The sequence below is a fragment of the Anoplopoma fimbria genome, unplaced genomic scaffold (genome assembly GCF_027596085.1).
Source record: "Anoplopoma fimbria isolate UVic2021 breed Golden Eagle Sablefish unplaced genomic scaffold, Afim_UVic_2022 Un_contig_8996_pilon_pilon, whole genome shotgun sequence".
NCBI lineage: Eukaryota > Metazoa > Chordata > Actinopteri > Perciformes > Anoplopomatidae > Anoplopoma > Anoplopoma fimbria.
The window spans coordinates 1-12,338 of record NW_026553701.1 but is presented as its reverse complement, the minus strand read 5'-3'; the positions used below and the strand labels follow the sequence as shown (position 1 = coordinate 12,338).

Genomic DNA, 12,338 nt, shown 5'->3' with positions numbered 1-12,338 from the left:
AAGTACTGTAGTACTGAAGTACTGAAGTACTGTAGTACTGTAGTACTGTAGTACTGTAGTACCTGAAGTACTGAAGTACTGTAGTACTGAAGTACTGTAGTACTGAAGTACTGTAGTACTGTAGTACCTGAAGTACTGAAGTACTGTAGTACTGTAGTACCTGAAGTACTGTAGTACTGTAGTACTGTAGTACCTGAAGTACTGTAGTACCTGAAGTACTGTAGTACTGAAGTACTGAAGTACTGTAGTACCTGAAGTACTGAAGTACTGTAGTACTGTAGTACTGAAGTACTGTAGTACTGTAGTACTGAAGTACTGTAGTACTGTAGTACCTGAAGTACTGAAGTACTGAAGTACTGTAGTACCTGAAGTACTGTAGTACTGAAGTACTGTAGTACTGTAGTACCTGAAGTACTGTAGTACCTGAAGTACCTGAAGTACTGTAGTACTGAAGTACTGTAGTACTGTAGTACTGTAGTACTGAAGTACTGTAGTACCTGAAGTACTGAAGTACTGTAGTACCTGAAGTACTGTAGTACTGAAGTACTGTAGTACTGTAGTACCTGAAGTACTGTAGTACCTGAAGTACTGTAGTACTGTAGTACCTGAAGTACTGAAGTACTGAAGTACTGTAGTACTGAAGTACTGAAGTACTGTAGTACCTGAAGTACTGTAGTACTGAAGTACTGTAGTACTGTAGTACTGAAGTACTGAAGTACTGTAGTACTGAAGTACTGTAGTACTGAAGTACTGTAGTACTGTAGTACTGAAGTACTGTAGTACTGTAGTACCTGAAGTACTGTAGTACCTGAAGTACTGTAGTACTGAAGTACTGTAGTACTGTAGTACTGTAGTACCTGAAGTACTGTAGTACCTGTAGTACTGTACTGTAGTACTGTAGTACTGTAGAACCTGAAGTACTGTAGTACCTGAAGTACTGTAGTACCTGAAGTACTGTAGTACTGTAGTACCTGAAGTACTGTAGTACCTGAAGTACCCAGCAGAGTCGCTGCCCATCTTTCGGCGCAGGCTGAAAACTCACCTCTTCAAGAGTACTACCCTGAGCCTTCCTCGTAGCACTCATTGCATTCGTATTAGTTGTTGCACTTACTGTATTCGTATCAGTTCGCTGCACTTATTGAATTCACATATTTAACCAGAGCAGTAACAACAGGAGGAGGATTATGGATTATGGATTATTATTATGAGCTGGGTAATCAATACTCCAGGGCTTCATGTCCACTAACGTCTCCTTTAGCTTCAGGTGGATCAATAAAGACTTCTGACCGTCATCTGTTCTGTTATATACACATTTATTATTTACTACTAGTAGTAGTACTAGTAGTAGTAGTAGTAGTAGTCATTTATACTATTATTGCTTTAACTACTCTCACTATATCAATCATTTGTGACATATGCTGAGGACAGAGGAGGTGAGGAACTAAGGACAGAGGATATGAGGGACTAAGGACAAAGGAGGTGAGGAACTAAGGACAGAGGATGTGAGGGACTAAGGACAGAGGATATGAGGGACTAAGGACAGAGGATGTGAGGGACTAAGGACAGAGGATGTGAGGGACTAAGGACAGAGGATGTGAGGGTCTAAGGACAGAGGATGTGAGGGACTAAGGACAGAGTGTGTTTTACATGAAAACTGAAATGTGCAAATATTGAAACTCATAAAACAATAAAAACACATAATTTAGAAATATAAGAAATATATACAAATACACACAGATATTACGTTTATGTACAGTCCTGCATGATACATAGTAGTAAACATATAGATGAGTAGTCAAACATATAGATCAGTTGTCAAACATATTGATCAGTAGTCAAACATATAGATCAGTTGTCAAACATATTGATCAGTAGTCAAACATATAGATCAGTAGTCAAACATATAGATCAGTAGTCAAACATATAGATCAGTTGTCAAACATATTGATCAGTAGTCAAACATATAGATCAGTAGTCAAACATATAGATCAGTAGTCAAACATATAGATCAGTAGTCTATAGAATCTTTATCGTCTGCACAGGGTCTCTGTGGAAAAAGATCAATATATTTATATGAAAGATATTTATATCCGTTATTTAACCCTAATGTCTCTAAAGGAGCAGCAGGTGTAGTTTGGTTGTTAATGAGCTACAGGTGTAGTTTAGTTGTTAATGAGCTACAGGTGTAGTTTAGTTGTTAATGAGTTACAGGTGTAGTTTAGTTGTTAATGAGTTACAGGTGTAGTTTGGTTGTTAATGAGCTGCAGGTGTAGTTTGGTTGTTAATGAGCTGCAGGTGTAGTTTAATGATCACTTACCTCGTTGGGAGTTGTAGTTCACATTTGCATAGACGGGGTAGAGGAAGTTGTCCTGCTCACTGTGGAGCTTCCTGGCTCTGAGAACGTCACGAACACACTGATGGAGGTACGCGTACTGACACTGAGGAGGTGGAGGAGAAACTACGTCATATTAAAATAAAATAAAATACCCTGTGGGCCCACCACCCGCAGGGATAGGCATTGGGGTCGGGTGCAATGTGAGCTGGGCGGCAGGCTGAACCGGAGCTGGTGCGGGAGGTGGAGCGCTACCAACTAGATATAGTTGGGGTCACCTCCACGCATAGCACCGGTTCTGGAACCAAACTCCTGGAGAGGGGCTGGACTTTTTCCTTTTCCGGAGTTGCCCAGGGTGAGAGGCGCCAGGCGGGTGTGGGGATACTCACAAGCCCCCGGCTGAGCGCCGCTGTTCTGGAGTTCTCCCCGGAGAACGAGAGGGTCGCCTCTCTGCGACTGGGAATCGCAGGAGGAAAGTCTCTGACTGTCATTTGTGCCTATGCACCAAACGGCAGTTCGGAGTACGCGGCCTTCTTGGAGTCCTTGGGTGGTGTTCTGGAAAGGGCACCGACTGGGGACTCCATAGTTCTTCTGGGAGACTTCAACGCTCACGTGGGTAACGATGGAGAAACCTGGAGGGGTGTGATTGGGAGGAACGGCCTGCCCGATCTGAACCCGAGTAGTGCTTTGTTGTTGGACTTCTGTGATAGTCATGGACTGACTTGGTACCAGAACACCCTAGGCCAAAGGTCTATGATCGACTTTGTAGTTGTGTCATCAGACCTGCGGCCGTATGTCTTGGACACTCGGGTGAAGAGAGGAGCAGAGCTGTCAACTGATCACCACCTGGTGGTGAGTTGGATCAGGTGGGGGGGAGGCTGCCGGACAGACCCGGTAAACCCAAACGTGTAGTGAGGGTGAACTGGGAACGTCTGGCTGAGGATCCTGTCCGCAAGGTCTTCAACTCCCACCTCCGGAATAATTTCTCGTGCATCCCGGGGGAGGCTGGGGACATGGAATCCGAGTGGGCCATGTTCAGATCCTCCATTGTGGAAGCTGCTGCTAGAAGTTGTGGTCGGAAGGCGATCGGTGCCTGTCGTGGCGGCAATCCGAGAACCCGCTGGTGGACACCAGCGGTGAAGGAGGCCGTCAAGCTGAAGAAGGAGGCCTTTCGGGCTTGGTTGGCCCAGGGGTCTCCTGAATCAGCAGGCAGGTACCGGTTGGCCAGAAGGGCTGCAGCTGCGGCGGTTGCTGAGGCAAAACCCGGGTGTGGGAGGAGTTCGGCGAGGCCATGGAGAAGGACTTTCGAATGGCCTCAAGGAAGTTCTGGCAAACCGTGAGACGACTCAGAAAGGGGAAGCAGGGCTTTTCTCAGGCTGTGCTCAGCAGGGGGGGAGAACTGCAGACCCGGACTGGGGATATTGTCGAGCGGTGGAAAGAACACTTTGAGGAACTCCTGAACCCGACCAACACGTCCTCTGTGGAAGAGGCAGAGTCTGAAGACTCAGGGGAAGACTGGTCCATATGCCTGGCAGAGGTCGTTGAGGTCGTTAAAAAGCTCTTCAGCGGCAAAGCGCCAGGAGTGGATGAGATTCGACCAGAGATGCTAAAGGCTCTGGACATTGTTGGGCTGTCTTGGTTGACACGTCTCTTCACTGTCGCGTGGAAGTCGGGTACAGTGCCTGTGGAGTGGCAGACCGGGGTGGTGGTTCCCATTTTCAAAAGGGGGACCGGAGAATGTGCTCCAATTATCGGGGTATCACACTGCTCAGCCTCCCGGGAAAGTTTACTCCAGGGTGCTGGAAAGGAGGCTCCGTCCGATTGTTGAACCTCGGATTCAGGAGGAGCAATGCGGATTCCGTCCTGGACGTGGAACAGCGGACCAACTCTTTACCCTTGCAGGTCTGTTGGAGGGTGCATGGGAGTTTGCTCATCCAGTCTACATGTGTTTTGTGGACTTGGAGAAGGCCTTTGACCGTGTCCCTTGGGGAGTCCTGTGGGGGTACTGCGGGAATATGGGGTACCTGGTTCGTTTCTATGAGCCATTTGGTCCTTGTATAACCAAAGTGAGAGCTGTGTCCGGATACCCGGCACAAAGTCGAGCTTGTTCCCAGTGCGTGTTGGCCTCCGCCAGGGCTGCCCATTGTCACCAATCCTGTTTGTGATTTTCATGGACAGGATTTCAAGGTGCAGCCGGGGGGAGGAGAGTTTCCGGTTTGGGGACCTCAGAATCACATCCCTGCTTTTTGCAGATGATGTGGTTCTGTTGGCTTCTTCAGAACGTGACCTTCAGCACGCACTGGGGCGGTTCACAGCCGAGTGTGAAGCGGTTGGGATGAGAGTCAGTACCTCCAAGTCTGAGGCCATGGTTCTCTTCCGGAAAACGGTGGATTGCACCCTCTGGGTTGGGAGTGAGTCACTGCCCCAAGCGAGGGAGTTCAAGTATCTCGGGATCTTATTCACGAGTGAGGGTAAAATGGAGAGGGAGATGGACAGGCGGTTCGGTGCAGTGTCAGCAGTGATGCGGGCGTTGTACCGCACCGTTTTGGTGAAGAAGGAGCTGAGCCGTAAGGCAAAGCTCTCGATTTACCAGTCCATCTACGTTCCAACCCTCATCTATGGTCATGAGCTCTGGGTAGTGACCGAAAGAATGAGATCGCAAATACAAGCGGCCGAAATGAGCTTCCTTCGTAGGGTGGCTGGGCTCAGCCTTAGAGAGAGGGTGAGGAACTCAGACATCCGGAGGGAGCTCGGAGTAGAGCCGCTGCTCCTTCGCGTCGAAAGGGGCCAGCTGAGGTGGCTCGGGCATCTGATCAGGATGCCTCCTGGACGCCTCCCTTTAGAGGTTTTCCAGGCACATCCAACTGGTAAGAGGCCCCGGGGTAGACCCAGAACAAGCTGGAGAGATTATATATCTCGTCTGGCCTGGGAACGCCTCGGGGTTCCCCAGGAGGAGCTGGAAAGTGTTGCTGGGGAGAAGGACGTCTGGAGGACCCTCCTTAGCTTGCTGCCCCCGCAACCCGGCCCAGGATAAGCGGAAGGAAATGGATGGATGGATAGAATAAAATAAAATAAAATAAAATAAAATAAAATAAAATAAAATAAAATAAAATAAAATAAAATAAAATAAAATAATCTGACCTCGGTCTGCACCATGTGTGAGCGGTGGAGTCGGAGGTCAAACACGGAGCCGTAGATATCCAGCGTGTCCTTGGTGTCCAGCTGCTGAAGCACTCGATCCAGAACGATAAAGGTTCCTGTACGACCCACTCCGGCACTGACACACACACCAGACACCATTCAGAAAACACTCAATTTAACAGACTAACAAATGATGAAGGTCCTGGTTGTGGTCTACCTGCAGTGGACCACGGTGGGTCCAGATCCAGGACTTCTGTTGACGTAGTCCCGCACAGTCCGGACAAACTGGATGAGGGACTGCGTCGTCTCTGGGACTCCGTGATCCGGCCAGACGGTGTAGTGAAACTGACGGAGGAGACGAGTGAAGCTCAGCTGCTCCTCCTGACAAACACACACACACACACAGAGAGACACACACACACACACAGAGAGACACACACACACACACACACAAACACACACACACACACACAGAGAGACACACACACACACACACACAAACATACACACACACAGAGACACATACACAAACACAGACACACACACACACATACACACACACAACACACACACACACACACACACACACACACACAGAGACACATACACAAACACAGACACACACACACATATTAATGAATAGTTATTAATAACACATCAGCTGGTTCTTTAGAATAACATACGCTGCAGATGTTGAACTCTCGTATGGTCCACTCAGGAAGAACGGACTCTGACAACATCTGGACGATCAGGTCTCCGTAGTACAGAGGCTCCTGGTCAAAGGGCCAGTAATGGTCACACTTCACCTGGACAGGTGAGGAAGAGGAGGAGGAAGACGAAGAAGAGGAGGAAGAGGGGGAACAGGAAGAGGAAGAGGAGGATGAAGAGAGAGGGAGGGGAAGAGGAAGAGGAATTAATGTCAGTGCTGCTGATTCTTCCCACAGGATAACGTAGGACTTCATACTCACCCTTCCTTTCTCGACACACTGAGTGACCATCACCATGTTGTGGACATTCTGCTCCCAGACCATCTTCCAGAAATCATCTTTAGTTCCAGGAAGAGGACCCTGTGTGGCGATGTACTCCCTCCGGAAGTTACTCCCCTGAAACATAGAGGAAGTTAAAAACTGACTGAAACATGGAGGACGTTAAAAACTGACTGAAACATAGAGGAAGTTAAAAACTGACTGAAACATAGAGGAAGTTAAAAACTGACTGAAACATGGAGGACGTTAAAAACTGACTGAAACATGGAGGAAGTTAAAAACTGACTGAAACATGGAGGACGTTAAAAACTGACTGAAACATGGAGGAAGTTAAAAACTGACTGAAACATGGAGGACGTTAAAAACTGACTGAAACATGGAGGACGTTAAAAACTGACTGAAACATAGAGGAAAAACTGTGAAAAACTGAAAACTGACTGAAACATAGAGGACGTTAAAAACTGACTGAAACATACAGGACGTTAACAACTGACTGAAACATACAGGAGGAAGTTTAAAAAGGTCCACCATAGATTTAATACCATCAGTTCTCAGAGAAAAACAAATCAATCAATCAATAACTGAATCAATATCAACAGCCTCTTACCGGCATGTAGCTAGCGTTGATGTAGTCGGAGCACGGATCATCATCCACGTAGGACAGCTTCACCCGGTGGAGTCATCTGGAGACAGAAACAGAGTCAGAGACCACAGGAAGTGTCTTCTTCTTCTTCTCCTTCTTCTTCTTCTTCTTCTTCTTCTTCTTCTTCTTCTTCTTCTTCTTCTTCTTCTTCTATGTGTATTAATGTTACTTCTTCTTCTCTGGTATTAATTAGTGTTACTCACAGGGCAGGATGTTGTTGTATCGGTTCTTTCCTCGGTTCTCCGGCAGCAGAGCCGAGTCCAGCGGCTGATTTCGACCGACGTCCTTCAGGTCCTGAAGAGAAAAAGACAGAACAGAGTCTGGATGAAGTCAGAGGCTCTTCAACATAAAAGAATAAGTAAATAAAATGTCTTCTTTATTTAAAAGAATATCATGTAGCCACAAATACATTAGTATTTAACTGGTTATTGTACTTTCATTATTAATGTTATGAAATCATCTCTATAACGGAGACCGGATTCTGTCTGATGATCATCGTTATGTTCTAGAAAATCTAATATGAAAATAAACACAGCTTTCAATCTCTTTATACTCTCTTTTATCATCTCTTTATACTCTCTTTATCATCTATTTATACTCTCTTTATAATCTCTTTATAATGTCTGTATAATGTCTTCATAATCTCTTCATCAGATCTTTATCATCTCTTCATAATCTCTTTATAATCTCTATATAATGTCTTTATCATCTCTTCATTATCTCTTTATCATCTCTTTATCATCTCTTTATACTCTATCATCTCTTTATAATCTCTTTATAATGTCTTTATCATCTCTTTATCTCTCTTCTCTTTATCATCTCTTTATAATCTCTTTATCATCTCTTCATATTCTCTTTATAATGTCTTCATAATGTCTTTATCATCATCTTCATATTCTCTTTATAATCTCTTTCATAATCATCATCTCTTCATAATCTCTTTATCATCTCTTCATAATCTCTTTATCATTATCTCTTTATCATAATCATCTTTTATAATCTCTTTATAATGTCTTCATAATGTCTTATTCTCTTCATAATCTCTTTATAATCTCTTTATAATCTCTTTATATTCTCTTTTTATATCATCTCTTCATAATCATCATCTTTATAATCTCTTCTTTTCTTTATCATCTCTTCATAATCTCTTCAATCTCCATTATAATCTCTTCATAATCTCTTTATAATCTCTTTATAATCTCTTCATAATCTCTTTATAATCTCTTTATAATCTCTTCATAATCTCTTTATAATCTCCATATAATCTCTTCATAATCTCTTTATAATCTCCATATAATCTCTTCATAATCTCTTCATAATCTCTTCATAATATCTGAGATCCTTCACCTCATACTCGTCTGACAGCAGGTAGTTGGAGTCGGCCTGCAGTTTGTTGTAGTGACTCTCAAAGTTCTGGATCCTGATGGGACTGAAAGACACAAACCAGATGTTCAGTGAGAAGACAAACAGATAAAAACTAGAGCTGAAGAGAAGAAGTTTGAGTTTCTCACCTTGAGACTCGACGGTTTCTGAGGAATCAAACAGGAAGCGATGTTAACATGTGAGGAAGAACGAGGAACCTTGGTTCCCCATTTCAGAGTAAACGAGAGAACCTCAAACTGTCTCAGCCGGCAGGTATTTATTATATCTTGTTATCATCAGTATTACTAGCAGTATTAGTATTAACCTCACAATTAACATTCACATTAGGATTGTTTCTATTAGTACTGCAGATAATACTGGTTTACAGAGCTGAGGTATTGCAATGTTCTCAGTATAAACATATTACTATTGCAGTATAATCAGCTGTGTACTACAGTAGTATTATGACCCTTAATATGTACTATAATCAGCTGTGTACTATAGTAGTAGCTTTGTGTTACAATGCAGGACAATAAAGTATATCTTATCTTTAATGTATGTACAATAATATTGGATAGTGTGGTCACTACAGGACAGTATGTAGTATTGGATGCAGTACTTTTACCCTCTGACTCCCATGTGAACTCCTGATGACGGCATCTCTCTCCTCACATTCATCCTGACTGTGGATCTCTGCTGCACTCTGAAACACAGAAGCATCACACAGGTGGTGTTTCCTGTTATTCATCCAGGTGAGGGGGTGAGGATGGAGGTGGAGCAGCCAGTTTACCTGCTGCACCTTAAATAGGAAGAGAACACACCTGCAGGGTCGTACAACCAGAGCCTCAAACCCGCCCAGTCACCAAGCAAGTTATACAACCTCTTATGACATGTCACAACTTTGATCTTTGTGTCTTTAATAACCGAATAATACGATTTTAATGTGACAGTTTATATTCAAATCAACACAAAGTGAGGAGGTGTGTTGTGTTTCAGTCCAGCAGAGGGCAGCACAGACCTGGCAGTAATAACTACTGTCATTGGTGTGAGTGAGGAGGTGTGTTGTGTTTCAGTCCAGCAGAGGGCAGAACAGACCTGGCAGTAATAACTACTGTCATTGGTGTGAGTGAGGAGGTGTGTTGTGTTTCAGTCCAGCAGAGGGCAGAACAGACCTGGCAGCAATAACTACTGTCATTAGTGTTAGTGAGGAGGTGAGAGGAGCTTTTTCTTTTAGAGATTACATAATAAAAAACAATCGTCCAATCACATCGTGAGGGTAGAGTCATGGGGAGGCGGACGCCTCTCAGTGTTTAAGTTCAGGCTTCAGTTTGTGGATACTCACTCTTTGCGGGCCGATCGTCTGCAGAGCAGCAGAGCAGTGACTCCCATCACCATGACGACGAGGAACATTGCGGCACTGACGCCCTCCATCACACCGCTCAGAGGCTCTGAGGGAGGAAACAAGGATCTCAAGTGTTTCTACCGTATCCTAAAGCTAAAAAGCAACTAAAATATTATAAATAAATAGACGTTTGTGTCTCACCGGCCTCGGTGACCACCGGTGGCGACAGGAAGGTGTCGCTGTACAGAGGAGAGCTGGGGTCCTTCTGCTCCTCATCCAACAGCTGAGTAAACGCTCGGACGCTGAGCCTGCAGACAGAAACACAGGGCACACAGACCTCTGCTTTAATATTAATTTCATTCACATAAACATTATATGATTAAGTTCAAATAACAATATTCTGGTTCTGTTTCAACTCTCATCTCAATTTTAAAAATGACTCAGCTGTTACATTAAAACTCTTCAAATTAATAAACTGCAAAGAAATCTAAACATCGTTGTTTTTCTCTACTTTTGATCGGATTGGTCGTTTTAAACAAAAAACTGACTATAAAACAACTTTCACACATTCTGACTTGTTTGTAAAAAATAATAGCTGAACTAATTGAATATTATTATTAATAATATTAAGGGCATGTTTGTTTACTATGTAACAGTTATCATTATTATTCTCATTACTATTATTCTCATTATTATTATTATTACTGTTATTATCATTATTATTATCAGCATTATTATTATCATTACTATTATTATCATTATTATTCTCATTACTATTATTATCATTATTATTATCATTATTACCATCATCATCATCATCATTATTATTATTATTATCATTATTATAACTATTATAATAATTATTATTATTATCATCATCATCATCATTTTCATTTTCATTATTATTATTATTATTATTATTATTATTTTCATTATTATTATTATTATTATTATTATTATCATTCAAGTTATTATGATTATTATATTTAATATTAAGTGAACCCTAAGTCGTCTTTAAAGGGATTGAATTCTTTAACGCAGTTTATTTTCTTGTGCGGTACCTGTAGGAGGTTTTGGGTTTCAGCGGTCCGTCACAGAACCGGTTCAGGTCTGTGCTGGTCTCTGGATCCAGGTCTGAGTCTCTGCGGTCACAGGGGCCCCCAGTGAGTCCATCCCCGTCCCCAGACTCAGCTCAAAGCTGTGGACGCTGCTGTCGGAGCAACGGCTCGGGAAGAAGCCAGTCTGGTAGGATTTTACTGAGCCATTGGTTTGATAGTCCAGGTAGGACGGCAGAGGGTGGTTCTGGTCCGGCTGCTGGTCCTCCTCTCCTTAACAGAGTACACATTCAACATGAATACTGAATACTTCTTTATACTACTTCCTCCTCTCCTTCACAGAGTACACATTCAACATGAATACTGAATACTTCTTTATACTACTTCCTCCTCTCCTTCACAGAGTACACATTCAACATGAATACTCAATACTTCTTTATACTACTTCCTCCTCTCCTTCACAAGTGATATGTACACATTCAACGAATACTCAATACTTCTTTATACTACTTCCTCCTCTCCTTCACAGAGTACACATTCAACATGAATACTCAATACTTCTTTATACTACTCCTCAAATGTATATGTCTGTCCTGACCACGCGAGGCGTTCAGGTACCAGGTGAAAAAAACGTTTCTTTGATCCACAGGTAAGACGGGTTAAAGAAGGTACAAGAATGTACAAGTATGAGTATGGGTAGGAGTACAAGTACGTGTACAACTACGAGTACAAGTATGAGTACGAGTACGAGTAGGAGAACCAGTATGTAGACAGGTAGGGACAGGTACAAGAGGGCACAAGTATGAGTATGGATATGAGTACGAGTACGAGTACAAGTACAAGTACGAGTAGGAGTAGGAGTACAAGTACAAGTACCAGTTTGAGTACGAGTAGGAAAACAAGTATGGACAAAGGTATGAACAGGTACAAGAAGGTACAAGTATGAGTATGGGTAGATGTACAACTACAAGTAGGAGTAAGAGAACAAGTATGTACACAGGAAGGACAGGTACAAGACAGTACCAGTATGAGGATGGTTGGAGTACAGGTACGAGTATGAGTAGAAGTAGGAGTAGGAGTACAAGTAGAAGTACAAGTATGAGTACGAGTACGAGTATGAGTACAAGTATGAGTACGAGTACGAGTATGAGTACAAGTATGAGTACGAGTACGAGTATGAGTACAAGTATGAGTATGGGTACGATTGCCAGTTTGAGTATGAGTAGGAGAACAAGTATGTACACAGGTATGAACAGGTACAAGACAGTACCAGTATGAGGATGGTTAGGAGTACAGGTACGAGTACGAGTATGAGTACAAGTATGAGTATGAGTACGAGTATAGGTACGAGTACAAGTTTAAAAGTACAAGTACGGATATGGACAGGAGTACTAGTGTGAAGTACAGGGACGTGTTCAGGTACTGTGCAGGAGTCTGGTTCTTTGTGTATATATATATATATTTAAAACTATATATA

General features: G+C 43.0%; 1 protein-coding gene across 1 annotated transcript; it reads right to left on the bottom strand.

Annotated features, from left to right (window-relative positions):
- Window positions 1–1,304: 1,304 nt before the first annotated feature.
- On the bottom strand, window positions 1,305–11,134 carry LOC129116780 (receptor-type tyrosine-protein phosphatase beta-like; the record flags this gene model as incomplete). The annotated part of the gene is given in 16 exon segments (XM_054627494.1): window positions 1,305–2,047; window positions 2,318–2,438; window positions 5,474–5,609; window positions 5,691–5,854; window positions 6,157–6,279; window positions 6,442–6,576; window positions 7,067–7,134; window positions 7,137–7,142; window positions 7,306–7,396; window positions 8,450–8,531; window positions 8,614–8,631; window positions 9,090–9,167; window positions 9,807–9,912; window positions 10,008–10,114; window positions 10,868–10,970; window positions 10,973–11,134. Coding segments are annotated over 16 exon segments (1,520 nt in total), but the record flags the coding sequence as incomplete, so codon positions are not given.
- Window positions 11,135–12,338: the final 1,204 nt, after the last annotated feature.